This window comes from Pleurotus ostreatus (genome assembly GCF_014466165.1).
Source record: "Pleurotus ostreatus strain PC9 chromosome Unknown scaffold_10, whole genome shotgun sequence".
NCBI classification, from domain to species: domain Eukaryota; kingdom Fungi; phylum Basidiomycota; class Agaricomycetes; order Agaricales; family Pleurotaceae; genus Pleurotus; species Pleurotus ostreatus.
In genome coordinates this window covers 1618819-1635241 of record NW_023503165.1, presented here as the reverse complement: position 1 = coordinate 1635241, position 16423 = coordinate 1618819, and the positions used below count along the sequence as shown (strand labels likewise).

Sequence of the window (16423 nt, the reverse complement as noted above, 5' to 3'; positions counted from 1 at the left end):
GGTCCACATTCATCGATAGCGTTCGTCAAGATACACGACGACGAGCGTTCGGATCAGCTTTTGCGGCCTTAGGTGTCGTTTGGCACCAACCTTCAATTGAAGGACCCTTACGGCGACCCGACTCGTCAGCGGCGCATCAATACACCTATCAAGACTTGGACTGCGTGATCGACATCCCAAAAAGCGCGGAGTATATAGTACCTTGAATGCTCAAGGTCCCTTGTACGACAATCTATTCTCAATTTGTTTGGGGCGTCAGAATACAGGTAGTGAATGTGGACTCTCCTTGGCCGTGACAACCTCCCACCACATTTTGGATAAACATTATCCTCAAGGTCGAGAGGTCGCAGCATCTAGAGCCCTTGGAAACTCACCTAAATTACTTGTTGCATTTGGCTCTTAGGAGAGCTCCTTGGCTCGATTCCTTTATCCCTTCGATGCGTCAATCCTGTTCGGCATTGCTAGGACATCGAAGTCTGAAGTACGAATCATCACTCTTCATCTTCATCACCCAAACGAATTAGAATTTACAATGTCAGGTGGCAGCGGGACAGGTCTTGGACAGGACTCACGCAGACCGCAATGTCTGTACGCCCAGGATCAAAAAATTCAAATTACATGTTCCTTCGTCGCGGAGTCGATAAGCGCCACGACGTCCTTCCGCAACAACCCCAAACTTCTCCTGGCCGGAATCAACCGTCACGCCAGTCAGCCCGAATGTCAAACCAGGTCAAAGCGATATCTTACCGTCAGCACTTCACAACGTCATTAAACTGAGCAGCCGGTAGTTTAAAACCTCTTCCAGATCAGAACTTAAGTATTTGCGAAGCTTACTGGCTCCAAAGAACGTGAAGCCGTTAGGAATTTGGCGGGATTGCCCATTTCATGCAGGGTCTCCTATTATCGATCACATCACCTAGGATGCAGGGCAGGAACCGACCCTTCTCCTAACTGTGCTGAGGTCGATGTGGCGCACATCAGTCTCTATCTGCTAGTCTCCTTTCGTATCCCCCCATCGACGACAAGGGGCGTTTCCTTGATGGCCTTTTCACGGAACTGGAAGACCTACATATACCTCACCAACTCGCCCTCTTATCGTTCTTCGCCTGGGTCGTTCAGCTTTGGAAGCGCTGTATACCTTCTTTGAAGGATCCCTCGCCATTCCTCCATCGGGCACGTTGATCACAACAAGGACTGCCGATTCCAGTACCAGATAAACTGCCAGCGAGATGATCCAACCTAATGAGGCCTTGCTCATCTGTGTATTCTTCCTGTGTTTCCTTCAAGGTATTCCCTCCTCCTTATCTCTCGCGCCGTTGGCTCATCTTGCTGTCTAGGCATATTCACCATCCTCTTGGCGATCGCAATATGGCTTGTATTCTTCCGCGCGTCGCCCAAGGCAAGACGCAACTGGATCGGCCTCTCCATCGTCATTTTCCAGTACATCCTCTCCACCGCGCATTTCTTCATGGCCTTCTATCAAGACATCAAGCTCCTCGGCGGCGGCGATCCCGGCCCCTTCGCAGATATCCAGTATCACGGGAAAATGGCGTTTACGCAGGTAGCGACTGAGTTCTTCAGCGTGAGTGCTTAGTACGACTGCCTATCCTTGGTGGATTTGCCGGCTAACCAAGTCGCAGTCCATTCTCGCCGACATTCTTCTTACATGGCGCACTTATGTCATATACGGTCGCAACCCCCGCGTCCTTATTCTTCCCTCGATCCTCATTTTTGCGACCTTCATATCTACATATGGCTACGTTGGCGCGTCCATAGAAGGCCTCGGGCATCTCCCCACCCCCGATTTCCAAGGCATATTCGACCAGTCCAGAATGGCGCCCATCTCAACGTGGAATATCGTCTGCATGGTGCTCTCCGTTACTACCAACGTCGTGTTGACGGTGATGACGGCGACGAAGTTAATGTAATGACCCTCCCCTCTCTCGTTCTGTTGGACAGTCGCTGATGCACGCGCTGCAGGCTCCATCACCGAACAATGAAGAATGTCCACGGCTTCTCGTCCCTCCTCTTTGAATCGGCTGTCATCATCGAATCTGGGTTGTTATACACTCTGGCATGGGTACGTGTCTCCATTCTCTGTCCATCCACCTCGTGCTCATCTCTTGCCCTAGATCGCCTACTTAGTATTGTTCCTTCTCAAATCAAACGGCGACATTGTAGCAATGGATATCATCGCCCAACTAGCCGTACGTCTGTATCATTCTCCCTCAAGCGTCCACACTCACCTCGTCGTTCGTTCATTCCTCCAGGGCATCGTCCCAACGCTGATCATCGTCACGATCTCCGCTGGCCTCAGCCCCGTCCGCACGGTGACCTATCTCCGCCCGCCCCGCTTCGCCTCTACGAACCCGCACGCCTCGCACCGCGCGACGCACGACATCGACATCGAGACGGAGATCAACTTCTCCAACGCCCAAACACGCACGAACCTATCAGACATGAACTTCGCTGTCAACCTCCATGATCGCGCGGAGGCCTCGCCAACGTCCGACGCAAAATCCGGTATCGAGGTCGAGGTCGAGGTAGACGTCAAAAGAGACATGTACGCCGTGTAGTGTTTAGCGGCGTCTTAAATTCCGGTCTTTCGTTTTCTCTGGATGGTGGAATGATATCCTGTGTGTGTGTATATTCGCTCTGCAATGTTCGCTGTAATGTGTCCTTTAGATGTTCATGTAGTTAACCAACTTATTTATCTGCCGCTCTGAACCACCTTTACCATTCTAGGAGACTCGTCGATCGCGACCTTCATCAACTCGAGCGTGTAATGATCGTATAGAAGTGCGTGTACAGATGGATGATGGGGAGGCACTCCCAGAGTCCTTACTTAGACCTAGCGACTGTCGATCGGGACGCATACCCAAGCGTCGTCGGACCGTCACCACTACAGTGCTTCATGGCTCATGAGTACATCTATCCCCCCATATTTGCATGTTATACGCCGAAATCCGCCAGCGGCCGTTATCCCCTCTATCAATGGGGCAAACGCTTCTTCAAACACCGCAACCTCATCGCAGTCCGTCTCGATAGAGTCATCGTTGACATCACCTATACTTATGCTGATTTTCTTCAAAGCCCCATGATCGTGCAGAGGTTGAATGATACGATGAAGCGCTTCATAATGGATAGGTTCGGGGTAAGATTGTCCACCCCAGCCGAGGGGATCAATATGGATTGCGACCCCCCGTAGACGATTGGGGAAAGGTAGGCGGTTGATACAGTCCCCTATCCATGCGATACTGCTCAACCGGGGAGCCTCGCTGGGACACAATATGTTGATCGTTAGGGCGGACGGACATATAGCGGCGCCGATGTCGGGGATTATAGCAGTCGGGGAAACTGAAAGAGGGTTAGTGCCAGTGAACCATCGTGGCTATATACAACACAGGTGTACCTACCGCTCAAGATGAGTTCAGACAAGTTGGCGGGAATCCACCTGGGAATATTCCAATAGCCGCTGGTAAGTTGCACAATTTCTACATATTCGAGGTTTGGGCACTTGATACGGTCTGTATGGGGGAGTACGGCGACATTTTGAACGACCTTGAGGCTGCGGAGCGCATCCAGACATACACTGCGAGGTGATGGGGCTCCGGATATACAGCTCGTTGTCTCTGGCCGCTCCGGCGTGTAGATACCATACATCTCCAGCGACAGACTTTCGAGAGAAGGCGAGCACGTCGAAAGGATGGGGAGGAGATCCGAGGCTTCAGCGTCTACGTCCCACGATGCCAGGACGAGCTCCTGCAGGCGTACGCTTGCGAGCAAGGACACAATCCCGAACCCGGGCAGCACATCGAGTATCGCCCCCGATATGAACCGGGCATTGAGACGCAATGCACGCAGATTGGTGAACCGCGCAAAGCATTCTGGGACCCACTCGGCGACGCTGTCATAGCCAGTATCCAGGCATACGTCAAGCCGGAGGATGTATTTGTAGAGATGGGGGGCCGTGAAGTGGAGGAAGGAGAGACGGGAGGTGAAGGAGTCATGGCCGTAATTCACGCCGATAGTGCGAAAGATGTGATGCCTGCAGACCTCATTCCACGAGCGACACACCAGAGACAAGGCATTCAGGTCCGGGGGTACGTGTTCCCTGTAGCAGAACTTCTCCTCATTGTCGCTATCTTCAAGGCAGGAAACAATGTGATGGATGAGCTCGATAGGGAGTTCTTCTGCGGAACAAATGTTTCGAGGTATGGTCTTCATGCTACTCCTCGGAGTCAGATTTATGGATGATGGTGGTCACGAAGGCTAAAGGTGTGAGCGCTTATCGCCTTTCGGTAGAACCCTATCCCTGCAACATAACTTCATAACTTGCTGGTACAGCGCCCGTCAAGCTACTTCCTTGCTTCTCATCCTCGTGGACAAGAAGAACGAGCTATGCATTTGGCATGAAAGTCTAGTCGCCGATACATATAGGTGAGAGTACGAATGTCCGCCGTCCTGCACCACTGGTCTAATCAAAAGACTTTTCTGCAATTCCGCAATTGTGCGAACGCGAAGAAACTAAGCTCATACAAAGTGTTCGTCCCGGAAAGTCTCTACCATATTTTTGACAAGTAGTGCATCTATCTTCCCATGGTCACAAGTTATGCACTGAAATTCGTTGACTGATACCTCCTCCAATATCGGAGCGAACGCCTCTTCGACGGCACCGACAGCTCTTGAAGCAGCAATCGTACCCGCAATGCCCTTTTGGTAGACGTCGATATTTAGACTGATTTTTTCCAAAGCCCCGCGCGAGAACAGCGGTAGGATTGCAGAGCATAGTGGTGCGTAATCGGCGACCTCGGGGTACAAAGAGCGGTGGCTGGGATAGCGACCGTTGATGACGATAGCAAGTTGCCGGAGGGTAGTCTCGTCTGGCAGATGACCGATGCACCCGCCTATCCATGTCATGATATCGAACAAAGGGTGACTGTAGCCGGATATGGTAATCCTGAGAATGGACGGTCGTATGGCCGTGACGAAGTCAGGAAAGTCTAGAGTTGGAGCGCCTACAAAAAGTGTCAGTGTATAAGATGAATCGCATTCGAGGTAGGCGTACCGTGTAAGATGAGCTCAGATAAACTAACGGGAATCCACGAGGGAATATCCCAGGGAGAGTCGCCGTAAGTATACCCAACTGTCAAGGATTCAAGATTCGGGCATCTGATAAGGTTGGTCGGAGGTAGGGTACAGACACTTGAGATCATATTGAGGTTGCGGAGAGAATTTAAGCAAACAGACGGCGGGAGAACGGAATCTGAGCCCTCTGCCTGCCGGTATACTTCGTATATTTCCAACGACAGACTCTCAAGCGTGTTTGAGCAGGCAGAAAGGATGGGAATGAGATCCAGCACAGCTTCATCGACACTCCAAGAGTCTAAAGCAAGGCGTTTCAGGCGTAGGGTTGGAAGAAGGGACATAATACCGAAGTCGGATAGTACGCCAAGGATCGGTCCTGTGATAAACTCGGGGTGAAGGCGCAGTTCGCTGAGGTTCGTAAAGCGGCCAGTGAAATGTGGAATCCAATCTTCGGAGGTTGAGGGGCCTCCTCCTAAGCATATGCTGAGATTACGAATGATTTCGCAGAGATGCGGTGCTGTCGAGTATAGGAAAGACAAACGTCGATGAGATACATCCTCGCCGTACTTCAGAGAGACTGTGCGGAAGATACGAGCCCGACATATGTGACTCCACGCGCGGCACACTAGTGAGCAAGCAGCAAGGCCGGAAGGTATGGGCCTGCAGTTGCCACAATAGTAGTCTTCAACACGATCGTCAAGATGGGCGATGATATGGTGAATCAGCTCGATGGGCAGCCTCTCAGCGAAATCAACGCTCTGGGAGGCATCCTTTGTGTCTATCGTGATAGATCTGCTTTCAGGATCCGAGGCGTTCATATAGGGAAGGGCTTACCCCCCGTAGCCATTGGTTATTGGATCGCCGCGCGACGGGATAAGGTAGCTGATAGACAGGGCAGCCAAAGGCCGACGTCCCGCGAATGTATCACGTCAGAATGCAGAATCTACAGGCTTTTGAGCACTTGTCAGAGGTAATCGCGCGAAAACTTACGGACAGGTCAAAGGCGTGGAAAACACGCACATAGGGGCTTCACGAGGACGGCGAGTAAACCGGGAGCACTGCTTTTGTACAATTGGAATGGAAGATCATGTTGAAATAAGCTGGTGAGGGTGGCGTCGAATGTGATACAATAAGTAGATCTTATTGCGTTTGACTGGGACTCCAGCAAACACATAAAGAAGAAATACAAAAAGCGGCGATGGTAATACAAGTAGTCACGTGCTCCACTATACCCCTGTACCGCCAAGATTGCCAAAATCTAACAGATCATATACAACAATCCATTTTAGCTACGATTGACATTCGAATCCACAGCGAGCAACAGAGCTGTCCCAAGGTTGCCTTTGAACAGCCTGGAGGTCCCGCCCCTCAGCTCCCTGTTGCGCATCTAAGGCGAACACTTCTATGGCCTCTCGCAGTGGAACATCGCAAGCGTGGCGGAGCTCACGCTGCAAGGTGCGCCCTTCCACGCGCACACGCCCTGACCAGGCCCTTCCTGTGACCTCCGCGGAACTGCTTTCAGTTACGCCCCCTACGCTTCAGCCCGTCGCTGTAGCCGTCTGCTCTTACAATCATCATCCGCGAGGCACAGTAGCAATTATCTCTAGAACACCGCTTGGTTCCACCACCAAAATCCACCCCGATTTCCGGTAGTAACAACTTAACATACGGGCATACGGTGGGAGCTGGGACGTGATGGGAGCTGGGACGTTCTCTGCGAAGGGTCGTGTTCTGAGAATGACCCCGAAACAGATCTCGCTAGAACACGATCGCGAAACTATGGCTGCACCTAACATCGAAGGCATCTCACTGCCTACAAACACTGTCGGGTTATTGCGCGACCTTGCCCTCGTATTCGCACCCCTTTGCTGGCCCCGTACTCATCGAAGCTGGGCTACAAAGGACCGCCTCCATGTCATCCGCTCGTGGCATCGTGTTAGCTCATTACGGCTCATTGTCTCTGTTTCTTGAACAATCGGAGTATTGTTGGTTTTAGACTGCATAAACTCACTGTCGCGACATGTATATGACGTGCGAGGAGGGCTGTAGCTGTAGATGATTGACGTACGATTCTTCTAGCGACTTCGTACACTCTTTGTTCACCTGTCTTATCACCAATCTCTCTCAGTATTCTCAAGGAGTGGCAGTATGAGAAAATGCAGCCGCTACAGTTACCTCAGCGAGAGTACGAATGGACTAAGGCCAAGTGAAGTAAGTAAAATCGGCTGGACACGGGACAGTGAGTACGCACCGTGGTTGGTGTTATTAGTTCCCCCAACATTACCACCATTAACAATGCCAAAATAGTCCCCCATGACGGCACCAATGTGGTTCACGACAACGGTGCGATTCGTGCCGTTGATAGTGAGACCATTGCCAGCAGACATGGCATTCGTGCCCGTGAAGCACGAGATGCCCTGCGCGGAGAAGGTGATGGTGAGAGGACTTGCACGGGGCGGCGAGGACGAACAGGGGCTGCGATCCGCAGATGCGGCTGAGGGGAGTGAGAGGTGGAAGTTGTTGAGGTATTGGAAGGGATTAGAACGAGATGGAAAGGCGCGAGGGCTGTCGGTTGCAGTCCAATGAACGTCGGCAATGGATGACGGCAGGCCATCGCAAGGGGCCCAAGCGTATGCAGAGAGATGCAGCATTACAAAGCATCGGCGGGTATCGTTCTCGGCGGGAGGAGAAGCTCGACGGCGTGTCAGTTGCGTCTCAGGTCTGGTGAACTCGACATCGAAGTCGTCGCTTGAAAGCCCGCGCTCAATAGCAGCTAGCGCTTCTGTATAGAAACTCAGCAGATGACCGCAGATTGATTGAGGAAACACACCATGTCGATAATCGAGGGCAAGAGCGGCGACTGTCTCACACACATCATCTACAATGGTGTGCGCGTCGTCGTTCTCATTTTGTACGACCTCTCTCCAGCGTAACTGATGCTGCGGGGGATCATCAATCAGAGCCAGTGGAAGAGCGAGTCCCATGCAATACGCACGATATCATGGTGAATGAAGCGGAGACAATCCTTGTTACTCCCAAATTCAAGACCAACATTTACACTAAACAATACATGGCTGTTGTAGTATTGGGTCTAAGTAGGGGTTAAGTAGTGGCGCCTTCTAGAATGCCTTGCGCTTACCCTTTTCACTTTGAAAATACTAGTACTTGTGCCGAACGAGAACCTGCGTTTGAATTGGATGTGCGCCTCTCCCTGCCGGTTATACTCTGCGCGGCGAGCCATCCCCAACATGTCATCGACAGTCACTACAACGTCGTTGCGCTCACACCTGGCGTTCGCGTACTCTACAATGATCTCCCTCCAAACCTTCCTATACAGGCAACCTGTTAGCATCTTGTCGCCGAAGAACACGGCTTCGTACTCACTTTGGTTGTCGTGGCTTCCATCGGAATGCTTTCGGACACCTTCTCTTCGTAAAAAGCCGGCCTAGCTCACCGCTAGATGTGTTGATATCACGGAACGAGACAGTGGATCCTGCTGTCCAACTGCAATCAAAGTGAATTTCAATAGCTAGGTTTCGTCACCACGTCCCAGTTGAAGTCTACAGCTCATTAGACATCTGATAGGACTGATCACCTTCTACATAAAAGCGGTGGCCTGTCCTTCAATCCCGGTGCTTCAGTCCTCTAGCCTCCGAGTCGTCAACTTGCGTACTTACCGAATACCTGTCTTTTCGTCATAAGAATCCATCAAGATCGGGAATGACTGGGAGAGGTCCGCAGGGAATGTGGCAGAGCGGAAGACTCGAACTCGGCCACGTGGACGTTAAGTCCATTTGTGACGTTTCACTTCCCATTCCGGACTCCCCTGTCTGACTCCTTATGTTCCTCCCTTACTCGCCCCTCGTTATACTACTGTCATCCGCATGGACACTCTCAGATTTGCTACTATTTGTACCTCTAACCGACCACAGTATAAATAGGACACATGTACGTAGGATACGGCAGAGTTCCCTGAAAACAAGAACGGTTATTCCTTTCACCTTCGACGGACCAACTCTACCTCCCTATCTCCTAAACTCCTGTGTTCGTGACCGTAACCTAACGCTCCACGTTACATATTTTTGAAAGCCCCCACCGTTCTACCGACAAGAAGATCTCCTCCTCCCCCTCCTCCCTTCTCCAACCAAAAGCCCATAGGTGCCCCCAGATTGGTCCTCTGGAAATCCTCGGCCTCCTCATACCCAATCACCGATACGTTACAAACCCGAAGAAAATTTACTGATTATCTGATCTAGATCAGCATGTCATCACGCATCCCTGCCTACTCCCGCTATGGGTTGCGTAGTCGAAAGAATCAGGCGTCTGAGACCCCAGACCAAAGTGAGTCGGATCTTACTGATGCTAGCGCTAAGAGCACATTTCCAGAAAACAAGAGTAGGCCGGCTTCGGCTGCTTCGAGGAGAAGCTATTCAGAAGTCGTGGCTGCCTCACTACCTGCTGAGACCCCAGGGCCAGCAGGGTTCTCAAAGGATCCACCGTTGGCTGGTGAGAACCTTGAGACTACCGCCGAGGGCGAGAAAATCGCCAAGGATGGCGTTCGGGATGAACTACCCGATAATATATTGAATGATGACGATGATGCGAGTACCTGGACCACGGTTAATCGCAGAAATCGTAGATCCCATAGTACTTCATCACTAGATCATCGACGAAAGTCCCTCGATGTACATCAGATTAATACAATTAATACCGCTTATAATACCCTGAGCATGCATGACATAGATAAGATCGCACGTCGAGAAAAGAAACTGATGCCAAATGAAACTGAGTTGACTCGAAAGCCTGGACCCTCCAAAGGAAAAGGAGTTGACCCCAGGAACTGGGGAAACATTCCTCTTGAAGAAGATGAGTTAGATCCTGTTGCGCAAGCTCGAGCCCTGAGACATTGGAAACAAGCTCAGAACGATTCTGATCCCGTCATTGAGAAGGGACCCACATCTGTCTTGAATGAGGATACAACCATTCGTGAGGAAGAACAACAACTCCTGCGCGAAAAGTTAGCTGAGCTCGAACGGGAAAATAGGAAGCTAAAAGAGCAAACCAGACTTCGTTCCCGCACGCCGATTACAGAAGGGATACGCGCTCATATTAAAGAGGCCACGGACCGTCCTAAACCGAAACCAAAACTTAAGAAGTCAAAAAAGTCGAGTGGTAAAAGTACGAAATCCAATTTCCTACCTAGCTCGCAGATTCCCCCGAATAGCTTCTTGGGGAGAGCACTTCACTCAGTCGACGAGAAACGATCTTCGAAGCGTTTGAAGCATCATAAAATGAGTGACGACCCTAGCGATCCATCTACCACTTCGGATGATGATTCTAGTTCTTCGTCTCCTTCTTCCGATAGCTCTAACGAATCCTCTTCGAGTTCCACCTCATCTGATTCTGACTGGGAGACCAAGCGTCGCCGTAGCCGCCGAAAGAAAGCCAAAGCTAAGATTAAGTCTAGCTTGAAACCGACCCCGCCTGAAGTTTATGACGGACGAGCAGATTTAACGGCTTTCTACCGATTCGTTAGTGATGGAACCTCGTACCTTAAAGAAGGACAAGTTAATAAGAGGTTCCGTGTTCGAAAACTATCCACCTTCCTGAAGGGGCGCGCGTACGACTTCTACTTGCAACAAGTCTCTATGAATCCCGGAGCTTGGACGTTGAGGGATTTCTTTGAAGGACTAATGAATGCCTGCTTCCCGGTAGATCTGCTGGAACAAACACGGTCAGAGATCGATCGTCTATGGCAACGTGACCTTAGCGTGCGAGACTATTCCGCCCAATTGAAACAAAAGTACGACGTTATCGGTTCAGTGAGTGAACAGGAGAAAGTCATTAAGCTCTGGAATGGATTTAAGGCCGTAATTCGCGCCGAGCTCTATCGTGAGCGCCTGAACCCAAACATATCCTCTTGGGACGAAGTAGTGGAAAGAGCAGAACTTCTTGAAGTAGTAGAAAGCGCTCACCTAGGCAGGGGAAACTGAAACTCCAACTCGTCCAACTCGAAGAACCAGGGTCGAGGCCGAAATGGTAACGACCACTCCCGTAATGGAAATGATAAGGGTGCTACCCCTAACAACCCCCGCTCGTCCGGTTCCAACCAACAATCGGGGGGGACACACAACAAATCAAATCTCACCAGTGATGGTAAACCCAAATTAGCTTCCCAACTCACCCCGAAAGAATTGGAGGAGCTTCGAAAGGCCGGGAAATGTTTCAGATGCAAACGAGAGGGACACGTCTCCAAGGATTGCCCCTTGACGAACGCCGTGGCCGGGAATACAAACAACAAACCCCCAGGGTTACCATCCCATGCTATTGACATTGACTTCGAGGCTCATGAGTCGTTGAACACCGATGATGAACCGCTCCATGAACTCGACCTTGGCGCAATAGGAATCAGTTCTCCTTGGGAAGCCGTCCTGCAAGTCGACTCCGGTTCTGACTCGGAGTATGAAGACATGCCCGAACTTGTTGACCCTGATCCCCCCGTCCCTAACATCCATTGTAGTTGGAATACGCGATACATCCCACAAGGGGATCTTATGTTGTTGGCCCAGGAAGCCCATCTCAACGTCTTCGGGATGGTGTTTGGTTTTCCTGGAGACGATGATTTCCCCCGCCTTTGGCTCCCCACTGACGAGATGATCTTGAGCAAACGATTCTCCATATCGGCTATCTCGGATCGTGAATGTGTGGTGATCGACCGATGGTACCCTTCCCGGTCTCCCCAAGTTTTCAACTACTCACAGGTATGCGACACTTCAATCGCTTTCCTGGTACGGTATGCTCAACGATGCTGCCAGTTATTGGGGCTTCCGGATTACGTAGCTGACCATTGCCTTCTGGTTGCACCAATGTCGGAGCCGTTAGCAGAAGGAGCTCAGATCCATCTGGAGAGTCACTCACCGTATATAGGCGATGAGGAGTTCCATCTTTGGAGTCCAGAAAGTCGTTTCAAGGTGGTACGAGACCCTGACGACCCTAATCATCATCTTGTCCACGATCGATACCGGGATTTCGTATGTCAATTGCCAACAACATACCTGAACAATCCACGGTTTAATCTAACCCGCTGGTACAACAAGAATATCGCCATCAAGACTTGGGAATTCTTTTTCGCTCTTGAAGATAAATTCGACGAGAGCGACGTAGCTGGCCTCTTCCCTTCCCCGCCTCCTGAGGAGAATGTTCTGTTCCAGATCGGGGGTAAGGATTATTGGATGACGTATATGCCTATGCCCATTGGTAGAACCGATTGGTCGAAGAGCGACGACGATGAGCTTTGGCGTAGACGATCGGAACGCTGTGGCTTCAACGAATTCGGGGATATGATCGCTGTTATTGAACTTAATGGGCAGCAGGTCCAACGAGGAACTTATCCTTCGCTCCAGCGTAACGCTGCCATGGCGAAGGACCCGTCTAGGGCAGTCCCTAAACCCCTAGTTGTCACTGTTAAAATAAATGGCCATCCCGCCCGAGCGCTCCTAGATTCGGGCTCCTTGGGAGACTTCCTCTCCACCACGATCGTCGATCAACTACACCTCAAGAAAGTTCAGCTCCAAACCCCACTAGCACTTCAACTCGCAGTACAAGGATCTCACTCGAGGATCAACTTCGGCTGTTGGGCAACCCTTGAGTATCAAGACTCGACCGCGGAGCGATATTTCGATGTGGCAAATATTGCCAACTATGACATAATTCTGGGTACGCCTTGGATGTTTCAACATCGAGTGACTCTTGGTATTAATCCGCCCCGTGTTGTCTTAGGATCGACATTCCCCCTACCAATGAAAGGGCCTGAAGTTACGACTCTTGCTTCCCGCTCGATGTCTATTGTCGAAGATAACATCCTAAAAGCTCGAGAACACCTGCGTGAGTACGCCTTGCCTGTTTGCCAAAACGTCGAAGACTCACCTCTTCCTCCGTTACGGGCAATTAACCACTCGATTCCATTAATTGACCCCTCTAGAATATACTCCTGGCGCCCCTCAAAGTGCCCGGAACCCCTGCGAGAGCAGTGGTCAACAAAATGGAAAGCCTATATCGCCTCTGGGAGATGGCGAGTGTCCAACTGTGGTAATACGATGCCAATGTTGTTGATATATAAACCAGGAACGACGAACTTGCGCTGCGTCTTCGATCTCAGGGAGAGAAACGCGAACACGATGAAGATGACTTCTCCGTTACCCGATATAGAAGGGATTCTTCGGCGCGTTGCCCAGCACAAGTACGTCAGCTCCTTGGACTGCTGTAGCGCTTATGAACAAATCCGTGTTATTCCAGAACACGTCGAGCGGACGGCAGTGACAACGCCTAACGGCAATATGGTTAGTTTGGTCCTTCAGCAAGGAGACTGTAACGGACCGGCCACTTACCAGTCGTTAATGAACCATTTATTTTCCGCTTGTATTGGAGTCTTCATGGATATCTATCTCGATGACATCTACATTTATTCTAATACTCTGGAGGATCATCTACACCACGTTAAAATTATAATTGATATACTGGCACGGGAGAAGATTTACCTTTCAGAGCATAAGATGCGATTCCTGGTGCCGGAGCTCAATGTCCTGGGACATGTGGTAGATCGTGAGGGTATCAGGATGGACTCTAATAAAGTCGATTCCATATTGAGCTGGAAGACCCCGACCAATAGGGACCTACTGCGTGGGTTCCTTGGGGCTGTGGGCTACCTGTCGGACAACATCGAAGGGGTTCGTATTCCGATGGGAGTTCTTTCCTCGTTAACAGGTGATGGTGTGTCGTTCCGTTGGGAGTTCACACATCAACGTGCGTTCGAGGACATCAAGCGTAAGCTGCATGAATGGCGTGGGCATCATCGTGTTCCATTAAAATACGGGGATGATGCCGAACCTGTCTGGCTTATCACGGATGGATGCGCGACGGGCATATCTGGTGTGGTGGCGCAAGGGCAAGAGTGGCGGAACGCGAAGGTTGCGGCGTTCTATTCAGCGAAACTTAATTCCGCTCAACAAAACTATCCTGTCCATGAGATAGAGATGTTAGCAGGAGTGGAATCTATGATGAGGCATAGAGACATACTCCAAGGTTGTCGTTTCAAGTGGTTAACGGACCACAAAGGCCTCATCCATCTGTTGCGACAGAAAAACCTGTCCGGTCGCCAAGCTCGTTGGGTTGAAAAGATATCCGAATTCGACTTCGAGCCCGTGTATATCCCGGGCGTGGAGAACGTCCTTAGTGATGCACTGTCCCGGTTATACTCAAACGAGGCCAGCGGGGTAGTTTGTGCGCGGAGTGAGTATACCTACTTCGACGTCGTGGAAGGAAGAGACGGCATTGACGTGGCCGCAATGCCCATACTCGTGGGGCTGGAGGCTATGATGGCTTCTACCCGCAGTGCAACCAGTGCGGACGTAAGTGATAAGCGCGCAACACAGACGCCCAGGGTCGAAGGGAGCGCTGAGTTTGCTAGGCGTATGGCTAAGAAGCGTTTCGTCCTCCTGGGCCCAGGAGAACGAAAGGAGGGCGGGAATAACAGAGATACAGTCCGGCGTGAACCTCCTGAGGAAAGCAAAGGCGTCTTAGCGGAAAGCGCACAACGGAAAGAGCTCAACAATAAAGGCGGACCCACGGAACAAAACACAACCAAAGAAGTTGTGCTTCCAAGTTCAAGGGACGACGGGATTCTTTTGTCTAATACCAAAACCTCTCACGAACCCCCACCTACTCTGGTTGACGTGGTCAATGGCCACGCTGAAGGATTTGACCTAATCGAAGAGGTGCGAAACAAATACGGCGGTGATCCCACCTTCAAGAATATCATTGACAAACCAAAGGAGTTCAGAAATTTCGAACTAAAGGACGGAGTTCTGTACCTCAAGATAAACGGACGTGATGTTTTGTGCATACCACATATCTTCATAAAAGGACGGAACCTTCGCGAAATCGTCATCGCGGAAGCACATAGTCTCCTAGCACACCTAGGAGCGAAAAAGACGCTTGACTACCTACGAGAATATGTCTGGTGGAAACAGATCGTAAGTGAGGTGCAAATCTACTGTGACACCTGTATGACATGCAAACGCAGCAAACCCAACAATCAGAAGCCGTTTGGTTTGCTGCATCCTCTCCGGATTGCCTCTCGCCCCTGGGAAGCCATTGGCATCGACTTCGTCGGACCTCTTCCCGAATCGAAAGACCGGGATGCCTCTTATGATTCTATCACCGTAGTCATTGACCTCCTAACCGCGATGGTCCATTTAGTACCAAGTCACACGAATTACACGGCTAGGCACGTCGCCGAGCTAGTATTCTCAGAAGTTTACAAGCTACATGGCCTACCAAACGCAATTATCAGCGACCGCGATGTCCTATTTACTAGCCGATTCTGGAAGCGGCTACACGAACTCATAGGCACCGAACTACGAATGTCAACAGCCTATCACCCCCAGTCAGACGGATCGACCGAACGAGCCAACAGAACCATTACCCAACTACTCCGGCAATGCATAAACCCTAATCAAAAGGATTGGGTATCGAAACTCCCTGCTATCGAGTTTGCCATCAACCTAGCGCGATCAGATAGCACCGGCTTCGCCCCTTTCTTTCTTAATTCAGGACGAATGCCTCGATCTATGCTCTGGGACGCTCCCAAACCTGACGAGTTCCCTGGAGTCAGAACGTTCACGGAACGTATCCGAGTGGCTACCATTGCTGCCCACGATGCCATCCTCGCGGCTCGGGTAAAGCAGACCAGGGACGCCAACCAACATAGACGACCCGCCCCATTCACTGAGGGAGACCTCGTCTATCTTTCTACCGAAAATTTGAAGTTTCCAAAAGGGCTGGTACGGAAATTCTTACCGAAGTACATTGGCCCTTATCGAATCACAAAGAATCACGGCAACGAGTCATTCGCCCTCGACCTACCATCGCGACTAAAACAGAGGGGAATACACGATTCTTTCCATGCCTCTCTCCTCAGAGTTCACATCCCTAACGATGACCGACTTTTCCCAGGTCGTCTGGATTCCCAGGTATTCGAGATCGACGATACGGATTCAGAGTGGGCGGTGGAAGAAATTGTCTCTCATTCTGGATCCCGCGAGAATGTGCTGTTTGAAATCTCCTGGAAATCAGGCGACATAACCTGGCTACCATATGACAAAGTAGCCCACCTTCAAGCACTACAATCATACCTCGATGTGCTTGGTGTTTCGTCGATTTCGGAACTCCCCCATGGAAAAGGGTCACCCCCTGACGACCCTCAAATCAGCATGGCCTCAATCTTCTTCCCCTCCCCTCTGCCCAGCACTCCATCCTATTTAGATTCTCCTGACTT

General features: G+C 50.8%; 4 protein-coding genes across 4 annotated transcripts; 1 reads left to right on the top strand and 3 right to left on the bottom strand.

The window, feature by feature from the left end:
• Nucleotides 1–1229: 1229 nt before the first annotated feature.
• PC9H_002295 (uncharacterized protein) lies at nt 1230–2576 on the top strand (the record flags this gene model as incomplete). Its single annotated transcript, XM_036771936.1, has 6 exons — nt 1230–1287; nt 1338–1582; nt 1641–1924; nt 1981–2080; nt 2133–2207; nt 2271–2576. The coding sequence occupies 6 exons, from the start codon at nt 1230–1232 to the stop codon at nt 2574–2576; spliced, it is 1068 nt and encodes a 355-aa protein (XP_036626557.1).
• A 326-nt stretch (nt 2577–2902) lies between these two features.
• Nucleotides 2903–4227, bottom strand: PC9H_002294 (uncharacterized protein; the record flags this gene model as incomplete). Its single annotated transcript, XM_036771935.1, has 2 exons — nt 2903–3357; nt 3417–4227. The coding sequence occupies 2 exons, from the start codon at nt 4225–4227 to the stop codon at nt 2903–2905; spliced, it is 1266 nt and encodes a 421-aa protein (XP_036626556.1).
• A 306-nt stretch (nt 4228–4533) lies between these two features.
• Nucleotides 4534–5906, bottom strand: PC9H_002293 (uncharacterized protein; the record flags this gene model as incomplete). Its single annotated transcript, XM_036771934.1, has 2 exons — nt 4534–5018; nt 5069–5906. The coding sequence occupies 2 exons, from the start codon at nt 5904–5906 to the stop codon at nt 4534–4536; spliced, it is 1323 nt and encodes a 440-aa protein (XP_036626555.1).
• A 1358-nt stretch (nt 5907–7264) lies between these two features.
• Nucleotides 7265–8797, bottom strand: PC9H_002292 (uncharacterized protein; the record flags this gene model as incomplete). The annotated part of the gene is made up of 8 exons (XM_036771933.1): nt 7265–7284; nt 7340–7870; nt 7919–8027; nt 8084–8179; nt 8228–8417; nt 8473–8592; nt 8653–8709; nt 8766–8797. The coding sequence occupies 8 exons, from the start codon at nt 8795–8797 to the stop codon at nt 7265–7267; spliced, it is 1155 nt and encodes a 384-aa protein (XP_036626554.1).
• Nucleotides 8798–16423: the final 7626 nt, after the last annotated feature.